This window comes from Artemia franciscana, chromosome 5 (genome assembly GCF_032884065.1).
Source record: "Artemia franciscana chromosome 5, ASM3288406v1, whole genome shotgun sequence".
NCBI lineage: Eukaryota > Metazoa > Arthropoda > Branchiopoda > Anostraca > Artemiidae > Artemia > Artemia franciscana.
In genome coordinates this window covers 59,404,167-59,420,067 of record NC_088867.1, presented here as the reverse complement: position 1 = coordinate 59,420,067, position 15,901 = coordinate 59,404,167, and the positions used below count along the sequence as shown (strand labels likewise).

The 15,901-nt window shown below is 34.9% G+C and overlaps 1 protein-coding gene across 2 annotated transcripts in view; it reads right to left on the bottom strand.

The window, feature by feature from the left end:
• Positions 1-15,901, bottom strand: part of LOC136027657 (ras GTPase-activating protein 1-like) — a 106,594-nt gene that overhangs the window by 64,624 nt on the left and 26,069 nt on the right. For both annotated transcript variants that reach the window (XM_065705089.1, XM_065705090.1), the window contains exons 5-6: positions 11,653-11,855; positions 6,271-6,491 (exon numbers count right to left, since the gene is read on the bottom strand). In XM_065705089.1, coding sequence (XP_065561161.1) covers positions 6,271-6,491; positions 11,653-11,855 — 424 coding nt within the window. The remainder of the gene's footprint in view (positions 1-6,270; positions 6,492-11,652; positions 11,856-15,901) is intronic.

Genomic DNA, 15,901 nt, shown 5'->3' with positions numbered 1-15,901 from the left:
ATTCCTGGCGGTGCACTGAGAATTATGGATACTATAGAAAATATCACAGAGGAAAGAAATGACTGTTCAGGTCCTGATCTGAGCTGCCTCTTATGTGACGAACCAACAAAAGACAGCCCTTCGTTTGATTGTCATCTTTGCTTACACCGCATGCATGCGGCCTGCGCTGCAATTAATGCAGACATAGTCCTTGCTCTGCAGAAACCCTCGGGACGTTTCTTTCTTTTTACCTGTGAGAAGTGCTTAAACCAGAGTAATATAACCAGCTCTAAAGTTCTCAGTAATAATGTATCTGTTCAATGCAGTAGCTTTGTTACTAGTCAAACAACACAAACCGACCTAGAGTATTCTCAGTCTCCGCATACAGATGAAGAGGGTCTTACAACAGATCATATTCCTGAACGACGTGTCTGCAGATTTCACATAAGGCAAGGCTGTGGAAAGGCGGAAAATTGCACGTTCCTCCATATTTGCGTGGATTATTTCAAAGGCATCTGCCGTGATGAGTGTTATATTCTGCCTCACAGATCTCTGTGTAAAAAATTTGCTCATGGCCTTTGTTTCATGAACTGTTGTCCTAATGTGCATCTCACTTCCCACAGAAGGAAAAAGCTACGTTCCAATACTGAATTGCGAAGTTCAAAAAACGGGGAGCGAAGGAATTCCACCTCTGTTAAAACATGGTTGCCAAAGACAACAATTTACAGTCCCACTTATGAGCTTGAAGCTCACACCACCTGTCTTAAATCAGCCAATGCAGATCCCTCCCCCCTCATACCAACCACTCCTCGTGAAACCTTGGAGAAACTGGCAAGAACCAACATCTGCCGGCCTTCCGGCAATATATCCAGTACTAGCAACCAACCAGTTTGGAATTTCAAAGAAATCAGAGATTCACCCACCCCTCAAACCATGTCTTCCGAGTATCCCAACTTGGAACCAATTATATATGCTGGCAAGGAGATTCGAGACCGCAGTGTAAAGCCCTTCTTTCATCCCTATATATTTCCGAAAATACTGTTATCAAATGTCCGGTCAATTTTGAACAAATTAGAAGAGGTTGAACTTTGCTTGAAGAATGAACTGGTTGATATTGCTTGTATCTGTGAAAAATGGTCCGCGACTGAAGATGTTGTAGCATTTGAAGGATATGATACCTATTTCAAACCTAGAGTGACACCCAATGATATTACAGTAACACATGGTGGTGGTGTTGGTATTATTTGTCGATCGTCTATAACAAATCGAGTTCTCACTTTCAGTAATATACCAAATAAGCATGGTTTTGAAGTATTATGGTTGTGGTGCAGGCCTAAGAAGCTTCCCAAGGATGTGGCATCACTGGTGATATATGTTGTTTACTATCCGCCCCGTGGCCCCTATCGTAAAGACCTTGTGAATTACTTACAGAATTGCACTGACAATGTACGATCCTTGTATCCTAATGCTGGTATCATAATGTGTGGTGACTTTAATGACTTAGATGCCAAATGGCTAAGTAATTCACTATCACTTAAACAGTTTGTCAATGTGCCCACAAGAGGTAACCGTATGTTGGATCTCATTTTTAGCAACTGTCCTGAATATTATAATAATCCAGTTACATTACCCCCCTTAGGTTTGAGTGATCACCTGTGTGTTGCTTGGACACCCAATCATTTTATCCCAAATAGACAAATAAATAGTGTGGTGTACAGGCCTTTCACACCTGAGCTAGTAAATCTCTACAAGAATTAGCTCACAGATCGTGACTGGCGTGATATTCTCTCATTGTCTGACGGTGACAAAATGGCAAGTTTATTCTGCGAGGAACTATTCGAAAAATACTGTGAAATTTTCCCACAAAAATAAAATATATGTGAAATCTAATGATAAACCATGGATTACTCAAGAGATTCGGAATCTGATAAAAGTGAGAAACGAATTGCATCTAACTGGACCCGTAAAAGATTTCAAAAGAGTAAGAAATTTAATTGTATATAAAATAAGATGTTCACGTAAGCAGTATGGGTCTAAAATAATAAGCAAAATATATAAATCCAACCCAAGGAAGTTCCATGATTTAGTTCAGAACATTATCGGCAAAAAAGTAACTAGAGTTGAAGTGAGAGATGTCAATGGTAAACCCCTGTTACCTAGTGAAATTAATGACTTTTTTGCATCAATTTGTAAAATTCATCCACAACTAAGAAAATTTCCACCGAATGATTCAGTTTCAAATATCCCTATACTAGAGATTTGTTCAGTTGCTAAAAAGTTGAAGGCACTTGATTCCCGTAAATCTAGTTATCCTAGTGAGATACCGATTAAATTGATTATTGAGTGTGCTGATCTTTTATCTACTCCTTTAAAGGCAATTTTTAACCAATGTTTTATTTATGGTGTTTTTCCATGTATTTTTAAACAGGCGTATGTAACGCCAATCCCCAAATGCAAGGCACCTAAAGATATTACCGAGATGAGGCCGATTTTGAAAACATCAGCTCTCTCAAAAGTATTTGAAAGTTTTATTTTTGATTGTTTATTTGAGGACATAAATGATAATATTGATCCCCAACAATTTGGATCTAGATCCGGCCATAGTACTGTTCATTATTTGGTTGCATTGTTGGATACTATCCTGCACTTAGAAAATAATGGGGCCTATGTTGATGCATTATTTGCAGACATAGTTAAGGCTTTTGATAGTCTTGACCATAATGTAGTTGTGGAAGAAGCAAAGGCTATGGGTGCCCGTCCATTTGTTGTAAGAATGCTCGCTAGTTTTCTTTTTGAAAGATCTCAGTGTGTCCAACTCCCTGATCAAGAGCCATCTGAATTTTTAAATATTTTTTGTGGTTCGCCACAAGGGACTAAATTAGGCCCGCTTTCTTTTCTTATTGTTTTTAACCGTATTTTAACAACAATTCGTGAGCGTTTTAAATTTGCTGATGATTTAACTGTTTTATCACTGCGACTAAGCCCTCCGACTACTGAACAGTCTGACTTAATCAAAATCTATCATGATCTAAAAGCTGAATTAGAAAAGGTAAAACTGACGGTCAGTGAAACTAAGAGCTCTTATATGACATTTTCCTTCCTAAAGGGTAACAACCACTCTTCTCATAATTCCATACTGCCAACAAAGAAAACTGTTAAAATACTTGGGATACTTTTGGACGATGATTTAAGATGGAATTCGCACGTTGACTATCTGACTAAAAAAGGCGCCTCGCTTTTACATTCATTTTCTAACCTAAAAAGATTTGGTACATCAACTGAGGTTTTAAAGTCTGTATACTGCAGTTATGTTAGACCTTCTCTTGAGTATGCATACCCTGCTTGGCATCCGGGATTGACAAAAGATCAAACAGATAGACTTGAGACGATACAAAAAAGAGCTGTAAAAATTATACTTGGACAAAACTACTCAACTTACGAGGATGCACTGAAACAACTCTATTTGGACTCACTTGATAGTCGTAGACATGGCTTAACATATAGATTTAGACTAAATTGTTTGAATTCCCCAAATCATTGTCGTCTACTACCCAACCTTGAGAGCCCCCCAACTGAAGGACCAGTTACTAGGCTCCGACAAATAAATAAGAATTGTCCACAGTTACTGACTTACTCAGCCTATAGTACTGAGAGATATCGCAAATCATTTGTTCCATATTTTACCCGTCATTTTAATAATATTGACGCGACCAATATTTAATGTTTGATTAATATGTGTTTGATTAATATAATGTTTGTTTAAATTTTCCTGTGAGTGTTTTTGAAGGTATAAATTATTTTTGTCATGACATGCTAATGCTAGCTCCGGCTATTGTAGTGAATAAATATATTCTATTCTATTCTATTAAAGTGTCAAAGATATCAAAACAAAAATATTATTTGGCCCCTGTGCCCAACTTAGGTCTCTTCATTTCTGAAAACTATGATTTTTCTTTTGGTTCTTCCAAAATTATGAACTTTTAAAGCAGTACCACATTCTTGACAGTGCTGCCACACTGAACTGTGAAAATAACTAATCAGCTGTAGGTGAATTTGACACTACTTTTTGTCAATAAAAACTCAGAAAAAAAAATTAAAAAGGTGTTTAATGTAGTATGTTATTAGCTAATAATTTTCTGATTTTCGCCAAATTTTTTTTAGTTTAATAATTAATAAACTAAAAAAGGTTTTTTTTTAATTTGTCGCCCAGTATTATCAGAATCTACACAAGTGCTAATTGGGGTCTTCTTCATTATTAGAAATTGAAATCGATTTGGCCTTGCTGCTAAGATATATATAGTTTTGCAAATTTCTATTGAACAAATTCCAATAACGAAATTTCATTTTTACTATCCTTGCAGAAAATGCCACGGCAGAAAATGCGCTCCTATTCTTGAACAACCCATAATATATAGATTTTATACAAACTGCGATGTTAATTATATCTAAATGTCTAATTTCTTATGGAATTTTCTAATTCTCAATGAAATCGTCAGAAGCCACGCTGGCAAAAATTTATTCAATTGAATTCAGTTGCATAAGAAAATAAGAAATGTACCATTGATATTTCGCTTGTAAAATCAACGTGGCTTCCTCCCCGCAAATGACGAATAAAAAACAGAGCCGAAAATGGCGGGAAACTAAAAAGAATTTGAGAAAAAAACTAAAATAAAACATAATGTTAAAACAGAAAAAGAAACGAATATAACAAAAACCAAGGTAGAAAAAACCATAACTACACATACAATATAGCTACTCCCGTCCAGTGCAGGAAGTAGTCGAAGTTAATTTAAGTGACTTATACAAAACAATTGGCTAATCCATGTCGAACTTCCAGTCAGTTCGGCATAGATTTTAGGCTTGTCGCGCGGCAAATGAGAAAATCGCACTTTTTCGGCTCTCATTGTCGCACGATGGTCCTCAGTTTGCAAGCCTACCACATTTGGAATTAAGACTCGACGTATCTACACTAGCAAATTCTCTTGATTGAGCCCACATGAGACCTTTTTTACCGAATCATAGTCGAATTTCTTACACAATTTCGAACAGATTGTACCAATAGCCTACAACAGCAATAAAAGTAAAATAGCGACAAGAATGAAATTTAAAAGCATGAATAGCTGTAAGAATTCACTATCTTTTTTGCATGACTACCATTGGTCTGCGCTGTGCAGGTGCCAATCTCCTGATGTTCTTCCTTCAGCCGGGGGTGCAACGCGGTGTTGGGGACAAATCATCCAGCGCTTCCCATGTTTTTCCTTCAAATTTCTCCTGATACCCATTTAGAGCTGAATCGACCCTGGCTGAGCTTACAAAGTCGCAACAATGACCCCCACTCCAAACCAAATAACCACCGACAACAGGATTTGAACCCCTGTCCTAAGGATTTCAAGTCTGGCGTGTAGATTTTACTAGGACACGCTATATAGCATTAAATACTACAACTTGAAATCCCAGTTTCGCCTTCTTTTTTTATATTCTTTTGCTGCTACAAGGTTCTTTTTAATTCCAGGAAACATATTTTATTTCGTCTGAACAATCTCTATGAAACTAGTATGGCTTCCTGATTCTTGTCTTTTGACGATCCTGATTCTTATATTGGAACACTATTGGATTACCTGCAATTAGCACGTAATAAGCTTCACAAAGGTGACAATTTTGAACAAAAGTAGATCGGTGAAGAATACAGGAACTGCGGCTCTTTGACATTTTCCCTCAGATCTTGGGATTTATGTTCTAACGATGGGAACATAGGGTTAGCACATATATTAAACATTAACCTCAAAAAGTATTAGCTTACGTATTTTTTATAACTTAATATCTTAGGTTTCTTTTGAATCTGGGATTTTTAAGTGAATCTTCAGATATTCTTCCCAGAGGATATCCCATATAGGAATATCCTTTGTGGTTGCGATTCATACTTGCATTCTGTCTATGGCTTGCATATAACCTTACAAAAAGTAAGCATTTGGTATGCATTGTGGGGTAGTGTGCTGGGGTAGTGAGGTACTGCGGTAGAATGTTTTGTGCTTGTCTTTATACTGTTTGCAGATCGCTGTGTTTATCTTAGCACCTTTAAGACTTGAAGACTTGCTAATTCTATAGATCAAGCATTTAAGTCGTAAAATTATTTCACATATTATGAAATATATTACCTGCAAATAAATGTCAAAATTATTCAGTGGCAAGGTGGGGGGGGCTGAGTCTCTTTAATTCTGGAAGATGTTATTGCACTAATCCAGTCCCAAAGCCAAGTAATATTAATGTAAGAAACGAGAAAAAAATGCCTACCTTGACAACAGGCTGACCAAGCGTGTGACCTTCAACAATCTGTTCATTTTTATACCGAGCAATGACTGCGTCTAAGCATTCAAACGTCCTTCCACCCATAAAATAGCGGACACCACGCTTCTCGACACGAAATCTCTGAATTTGGTTATTGATATGGAAGAAGAGGGAATAGTCACCGGGAGAATTATCGCTCGGTCGAACAAGAAAACTACCAGGTCCAGCTGTAAGACAAATAACCAAATGTAGCTAATTAATTCAATTGATAAATGGTTATTTCTTTACAAATGCAACTACAAAAGAAAACATCATAAAACTATACTTAGGCCTATTATGGTCATACTTGTGAATAAAAGAAAAAACAACGCACGGTTACAGTACCAATATGATGCTGGTAAGATTCATGCTGCGTCTGCACCCCTGGCTTCACCGTTCCCAACAGAGTTCACCGTTCTCAGTTATATAATAGCCTAACAGTTCCTCACCTACTTGCTCTTGCTCATGTTTGGTCTTTTTTTAATTATGGCAAGAGAAAGCAGGTTCATCGCCTCTTTTTTTAAGTTTGCAAAGCATTTAATGGAATTGCCAACATTGATGAGTAACTTTGCTGCAGATAAATTATTGATTGGTAAGCCCAGCTGGGGTTATTGGGAAGCGTCATGATTTTCCTACTACATGCCAGAAGTTTTCCCATTTTGGTCATTCCTGTTTTGTCACTTGTCCGTAGCTTTCGAATTATGTTTTTATTTCTGTTGCTTCTTTTTTGTTTTCGTAATTTTTACTCTGTCTTTTTCTGGGTTCTGCCCATTTTTTGTGATAGTTAAAAATAAAATGATGATAACGATGAACAGTGCATTCAGCTCGTAATATTTTTAGTTCAACAATGTTCAACTTTCAAGCGTAAATTTTATGATTGGCCAATCAGACTGAAGCATAAAGGCATCATTTTCCTTTTAATTAGAAGAGATGGAAGGGAAAGATACGAGCACACCATATTGGTAGACGTTGTTTGGGAACAAATTAGTGTTGATTTAAACTTTTTAAAGCACTTTCTGTTTCTGTAGCACAACTCCGACTAAAATTAAGGAAAAACACAGACTATTCACTGATCTTGGCTTTTTATCAACAACCGTGACTGGGATGTGGCTCGGGCATTACGCTTCTCAAGGCTGTCACGTTGACCACCATCCTCCCTCCAGACAGTTTATTTTCATTAATCCCCCTTGTTAAAGGGGGATTAATTTTCATTAATCCCCCTTGTTGAACTCTTGAACATTATAAAACCCAGATTAGTTTAATCTGATGTTTCTTTCTATCTGAGTATTTGGCGTTGGATGTTCAATTTATGAATATGTCCAAAGGAATTCAGCTACTTTCACGATGCAAATACTGAAAAGACTCAGACCCATCCATTCGTAAGGAATGAAGTTGGGCCTTTTTTAAGGGGTTGACCATAAAAAAAAATTCTGGACACTATTTACATAATTCTTTAAGCCTATTTACTTAAAATATTCTAAAATAATACCCCTGGAGCTCATATAGGACATTTTTCACGTTTTTCTTTGGTACCATTGCGTTTCTTTTTTTTTTTTTTTTTTTACCACACTTGGCTATGTTTATCAGACGGGGTACTAAGCTCAGACCTTTTTTATTGCATATATGAAGTCAGCCCAAGGGTTTTTCATCCTAGATATATCCACTTTCACCCTACTTCAGTACTTTTCCATGGCAAGGAAAATCACCGAATCCCAGTGCAATTTTTCTGTTTCGAATTTCCTCCCTTTTTTGCAGCAAGTTTATGCGTTACAACGGTTGCGTCAGAGTATTTATACTGAGCAGTTGAAAATCACATTCGTTTTTCTGAATTTGAAGTTTTTTAGAACCATAAATTGCAAGTAACTGAGAAACTAATCTTGTTTATCCGAACTTTTCCATTAATATTTGACAAAATACAGGAGGGTCATGTCTTTTTAATCCTTAGTGCCTGGGGCAATATTTAAGCGGAAATGTAGATACAAGATAAGATTAGATTTTTAATTAAGTATTGCTAACTTAGGCTTATACAGGTTAGCTCTTTAAATATTACTCTTGGCTAGAACTTGATTTAGCCTATTCCTAGGTATTAGCTGTTTAAATATTTTATAATATTTTTTATGAGATAAAAATATTTTGTTTCCGTCTAAACATCTCATAATATTTTTTTGCGCTTCAACGGCTTCAGTGAACCATTTCTGTGTGAACTTGTCTGCGATTTTCCAGCGTCCGCTATCCGTGAGTCCTTTTGCGTTAAAAAAATCACATCAGTGGGAACCAAGGGTTACGAGTGAGTGACACAACTAACTGTAACTCAGGTTCCGCATTACACTAGAAGACTTGCGTCACAAGAACTTTACTTTCATAAAAATCCAATTGCTTTATCAAAAGATACATAAGGGTGATATTTCACGATGAAAACATTAGGCTTGGAAGATAAGGAAATAGAGGAATGATTTCAAGTGGGTCGATATTAGGTTGCTTAACACAGTGACAGGTTCGCAGAAACAGCAATAGGTTTTGAGAAGCAGAAAAGGGGCAACAGAAGTTGCAGCCAAGATACTTTTACGAATTAGTAGCTTTAACAGTCTATGCTTGATACAAATGCATTAACTGACTGTATTGAAAAAAATAATTTGATTTAGGGAGGGAAGGGGTTTTATTCAATGGTCACAAGCCTCACAAGGTCTGAAAAAAACTTGTTTTGCAAGAAAATATCGTATTTTACCTCATAAAAAGTTTAGATGAGGTACAGTAATCAGATAAGAATATGAAACTCGTATTAGTTTCATAGATTTTGCTAAAAAATAAAAATCTAGATTAGAAATATGTTCCCTAGAATTATAGATGAGTAAAAGTATGTTTTTAAAAAGCAGTATGGGTTTTCAAGGGTGACGAATAGGCGAAAGAATCCGAATGAAAATATCTTAAATTGACTTCCTAGCAATCTATAGGTTTTGTTCTAGATCACTTTCGTGTTGTTTCAAGTTTATAACAACAAAACGCAAAATGAAAACACATTCAAAGAAAAAAAAAACCTATATTCTATTGGAGTTCCATTAAATATTGAATTATTTTAATATAAACGAATCAATTAAATCAAATTAATCCAAATCAAGAAATTAAATTCAATTTTTATCAATTTAAATGACAAGATCTTGAAGCTGAATCTTTATTTAAGACTTAAAAATGTAGATAAAATGGTAAAAAATGTTATAATCAGAATATTAGAAACAAGCTACCACCAAAAGGATAGTATAGAAATCAAAAAAGTACTTTTTTAATGCATCTCCAAAAAATTGAATTCTGTTCCAATTCTTTGATAATTCTCAACAAAAATACACTAATAAGTCAAAAATATTTCTCAAAACAGTCATGAGACGTGGAAAAGGAATATTAAGAGAGATTAGAGAAAATTAAATTGAACAAATACTCCATACAAAAATATAAAATACAAATATGAAACAACAGTACTATTTCAACTACTACAATAGAAGGTTACACTACCACCGAAAAGAAACAAGAGCTAAGAGCTCATATGGTATGAGCTCTAGCAAAATTTTAAGAATCAATAGATTACTTTAAAAGGATACTCAGAGGCTTAATCCCGGACGGGATTTAAGATAAGAGCTCTGGGTCACGAAGTCCTTCTAAATATCAAGATTCATTAAGATTCGATCACCCACGCGTAAGTTAAAGATACCTTCTATTTTTCTAATTTTTCCTCTCCCTTCAGCCACCCAGATGGTCGAATCGGGGAAAACGACTTTATCAAGTCAATTTGTGCAGCTCCTTGACACGCCTACCAATTTTCATCGTTCTAGCACATCCAGAAGCACCAAAGTCGCCAAAGCACTGAAACCCCACCACCTAACTCCCCCAAAGAGAGCGGATCCAGTCCGGTTACGTCAATCACGTATCTACAACATTTATAAGCGTTTTCCAAGATTTCCGGTTTCCCCCTCCAACTCCCCCAATGTCAAAAGATCTGGTCGGGATTTGAAATAAGAGCTCTTAGACATGAGTTCCATTTAAATATCAAATTTCTTAAGATCCGGTCACCCGTTCTCAAGTTAAAAATACCTCAATTTTTCTAATTTTTCCAAATTAACAACCCCCAGCTACCCCAAGAGAACGAGTCTGTACCAATTATGTCAATCTCGTATCTATAACTTGTGCTTTTCTATTTCTAATTTATTCTGGTCCGGTCCCTGATACGCCTGCCAAATTTCATCGTTCTAGCTTACCTGGAAGTGCCTAAAGTAGCAAAACCGAGACAGACCGAAAGACCGACAGAATTTGCGATCGCTATATGTCACTTGGTTAATACCAAGTGCAATAAAAACTTAATTCTGCTTTAATTATTTGATAGCCATCAAAGCAAAAATAAAAATTCAACAATAACTTATTTTCAGAAAAATCAAAAAGTAAAAATAAGCATGTGCATAATTGTCTCGTGAACTACATTTTCTAATTAGCATGTTTACTACCAATTTTATGCACTGTTACCAATGAAACATTTAAACAATTTTTCAACTACCTTAAATTCTGTTTTGACGATCAATGAACTTCCCTTTTCAACTGAAAAAAAGAAGGAAATGACGTTTCTTAATAACTTCCTGAAGAAAATTGCGAGAAATTTTATAATTATACTTTTCAAATCCCATTGGTCAAAGTGGATAAAGAAATACTTAATAAAAGCTAGAAAATCAAATTGAAAAAAAAAACATTAAATGGTAATCTGTGAAGCCGTATTTGGCACTGAAATAGACGTGAATTGGCACAGACAAGAAAGAACTTACCATTTCAGAGGGGACAAGAGAACAAGAAAAGACTTACCATTTCAGAAACACTCTATGAAAAGTTCTGGGTCAGAAAAATTTCTTAATAGGACTGGGAAAAAAAGCATGTTTTAGTGCCAAATCTCTGAAGTATTCGAAGTATACGGAGTAATGGTGTCAACATGGCATCCTAAATTGGTGAGACGAGTTATCAAACATATTTTAGAGGATAAACCTATATGTTTCTCGCCCAGCTGCGGTTTGACTGCAATCATTTCCGAAATTGATGTATTTATGAAATTCAGAAAATATTTTAGTATAAAAATAAGAGAAAAACAACCCAACAGGAAAATGAGCGAAGGAAAAAGAACAGGAAAAGGAAAGCAAAGAAGATAAAATTTGAGACGTTCTAGTTTCCTTTAAATCTTTTCTTATGGCCTCTTCGGGCCCGCTTTGAAAACGGCCTATTTCTGTTTAGACCAGATGGATAGCCAAAATGCACGGTTTTCGGCACAAATTCGACTTTCATGATAAATATTTACTTTTTTAAGTAAAAAATTATTCTAAATACCTTTGACTAAGAGCTCAACTGCTTCTGACTTCGATAGACTCGGATGAAACCAATTAAACACAGCATTTGGGTCGACAGTTGCATCCAGATCTTCCACTAGGTCTTGGAAAACAAGTCCTTGTTCCCCGGTGCGGTGGGCAGTGACCCAAAGCCAGCCATCTCCAAGGTCATTGTGTACAAAAAATATATCTCCTTTTTGAAAACTACCAATAAAAAGGAAGAAAGTCGTATCATTGAAATATTAGTTGATTTAAACTTTAGTCTTATATTTTGTTTATGTTTCTTTTATTGTATTTTATTGCTGGCTTTATATTATTCTTAACATAATTCATTTTCAATTTTTTTTTCCATAATATTTTTTACCTGCTATACTAATGCCAGTAAAGGCCATAGTGGCATTGCCACCTGAGCATTTTACTGCTTAAATACTACTTCTTTGACAAACTAGGGGACGCAGTTTGTCAAAACTTATTTTTTTTTTTACTCTTGTTAAAAATCCAGATACATCTTTTTTTACTCACGCGGCTATCATTAGGGATTCCCCCCAGTACGGATGGCAGCGACCCAGAGCCAACCAGCGTGAATAGCACGCTGGACTTGCCATCCTGTTTCCAGATGGGCACGGCTTCATGTCCTCGTGTTGCTGATTATTCGTTTGGTACGAGGGTCTGTGGCGTAACTGTTACTACTGTCACTCAAAATTCTAATTTCAAAATAAATTAATTATTAAAATAAATAATTGACTTATTACAACTAACTAATCCATAATAAAATTTATAACAAAATTCTACCATAAGTATGCGTTTTACAATAAGTAATGAGCAATAAACGGGTCAAATATTGTTTAAACAAATAAACCAAAGATTATAAATTTTGTAACATAGACAAACCAGACAAACTAGATAGGAATGGTATCAGCATGAAGCTTTACAGGCATGTTTTTTTTTTGTTTTTTTTTTTTTAGTGTCAAGTCTGGCGTGTTAGACCTGTGCCAGGGGAAGTTTGAGAAGATTAATTTCGTGTTCTAAAAGATTTACTACCAAAGACTTAAAAGAGTAAAATAAAAATATTTAGAAAATTGTTTTTATCTTAACCGCAAAGAAAAGTGAAAAAAGCTTTTTATTCGAGACTGAAAACTGAAATATTTCAAAGCTAAAAGTTAAGGTGTTGACCATTTTTTTCATTTTTTTTTTACTTTGGGGTATATATGTATATATATATATATATATATATATATATATATATATATATATATATATATATATATATATATATATATATATATATATATATATATATATATATATATATATATATATATATATATATATATATATATATATATATATATATTTGTTGACGTATTGTATTGAAAATAAAGTGTTGGCATATTTTGTTGTAACTATTCAAGAACGATTGCTGTTTTTTTTTTTTTTTTTTAGCTGAAACTAAGGAGCAACATTGAAACTTAAACTAACAGAAATTATTACGCGTATGAAGGGGATTGCCCCCTCGACACCTCGCTCTTTACACCAAAGTTTTTTAGTACTTTTAAAAGAGCTTCCTACTGATCTAATTAAACGATTCTTGTGTTTCAGGGGTCGTCCTTAAAGAATTGGGACAAAATTCAAATTTTAGCGTAAAGAGCGAGGTCTTAAGGAGGGGCCAATCCCCTTCATACGCAATATAATTTCTGTTCGTTTTAAGTTTTAATGTTGCTCCTTACTTTCGGCTGAAAAAACTTGTTTGTTTTTTGAATTTTACTTCTGGTCGTTTTTAAGTAATGCCAGGAAATCTGGCCCCACCTCCACAGAGAAATCCCCCTGCCCACGGAAATATCCTAGACAATTCAATAGCGGTGAAAATTTTCCCTGGACAACTACCCTTAACAACTCCACGCATAAAATTGAGACGGAAAAGAGAAAGCAAGACATTTAAAGAATTTTGTATAGGAATTCTGGCATATTCCTCCAGTGTGTAATATCCGCTGACAAGCTTACAGTTCATTACCATGAATATTTCGATTATTTATCAATTACACTATATATATATATATATATATATATATATATATATATATATATATATATATATATATATATATATATATATATATATATATATATATATATATATATATATATATATATATATACTAGCTGTTGGGGTGGCGCTTCGCGCCACCCCAACACCTAGTTGGTGGGGGAGCTTCGCCCCCCCCCCAGCCCCCCCGCGCACGTAAGTCGGTACGCGCCATATTAGTTACGCGCCATTGTAGTTGCGTCCCTATGCCCCACCTGTGAATATATAAATATATATATATATATATATATATATATATATATATATATATATATATATATATATATATATATATATATATATATGTTTTTAACTACGTAAAACTTGCGAATATACAACATTCTTTGCTGTCCCATTGTCTGTGCATATAAATAGAATGTCAGGTTTAACGACTCTTGAACATGCAACATATAATGGTCCGTGGGAAAACAATCCGTATTCAGATCTATACCTCATGATTCTAATGATTGCCCTTGAGCTTTGCTGATGGTGATTGCTAATCGACGATTCCCTGTGTCGCCATCGTCATTTATATATCCCCCTGAATCCCCCGGCGTCCCTGTTGTAGTTGTGTCCCTGTGTCCCGGTCGTCATGTCCCGGTGTCCCGGTCGTCATTTGTGTCCCGGTGTGTCCCGGTAAAAAGTTTTTTACCTTTTTTTAGTTTTTTTTTCTTTTTTTTAGTTTTGTTTTTCTCCTTTGTTTTTCATTTTTTTTCCTTTTTCATTTTATTTTCTTTTTTAGTTTTTTTTAGCTTTTTAGCTTTTTTAGTTTTTTATTAGTTTTTAGTTTTTTTTCTTTTTAGTTTTTTTGTAGTTTTTACCTTTTTTTTAGTTTTTAATTTTTTTTACTTATGTCCTGGTCGTCATTTATACTCCGTGTCCCGGTCGTCATTTGTGTCCCGGTGCTTTGTTGATGGTGATTGCTAATCGAACATTCATTGTGTCCCGGTCGTCATTTATATTCCCTATGTGCCGGTGTCCCGGTCGTCATTTGTGTCCCGATGTCCCGGTCTGTAATTTCGTCAGTCGAAAACATGACGTCAGCCGACACAGAAACATGACGTCACCTGATCCACAGACAGACAGACAACTTATTTTTATATATATATATATATATATATATATATATATATATATATATATATATATATATATATATATATATATATATATATATATATATATATATATATATATATATATATATATATATATATATATATATATGGATCAATACAAAATAAGATATTTTTCCTACGGTGGAATGTAAAGTATATCTTACAAAATTTATAATCTTTGGTTTATTTGTTTAAATAAGATTTGACACATTTATTACTCATTACTTATTGTAAAATGCATACTTATGGTAGAATTGTGTTATAAATTCTATTATGGATTAGTTAGTTGTAATAAGTCAATTATTTATTTTAATAATTTATTTATTTGGAAATTCGAATTTTGAGTGGTCACATCTTTTTTAACTATTCAGTGGCGATTGCCTCTGTTATTATTGATAATTGCTTTCATTTCTAGTTCTTGAAAATTTCAACTTTTCAAGGGCATTTTCTACATGTTCTGCGAGACTTAACGCTAAAAAAAACGTGCTTGTAAAGCTTCATGCTGAAACCATTCCTACCTAACAATTCGGACAGCATAATTTGCTTGCCATTCGCGTAAACGCGTTTCTGGTTTCCGGTGAACAGACAATATTTGACCAGATTAACAAGAGGTAAATAAAACTGTTTTAACACACTAGAGCCTTGTTTTAAGGCCACCCAAATCCAACACAAAGTCCGACAAGGGATGCGCCAGATTATCGTTTTGAGTGCCGTGTTTAAACACGGGCGAATGTCTACTCAGAATCTGTGTTCAGCCCTGCTATTCTTACGCGTCACAATTTTGAGGAGCCAGTGTCCAAAATGCTTGGGACCCATAAGATGAAAACACTTTAGAGTTTTACTGAACACAGATTACCTGAATACGATTTTTGTCCAACACGCTTCAAACCCGGTGCCTGAGAACACAACTTGAGAAACTGAGAACACAAAATCATATTGTTTTAATCAACTTTCAGTAAACTGCAAAGGCCAGCTGGCACTTGACCTAACATAACCTAAACACAAATCCTATCACAATTCAATTTCATGTGAAACCTGTTAATATACCA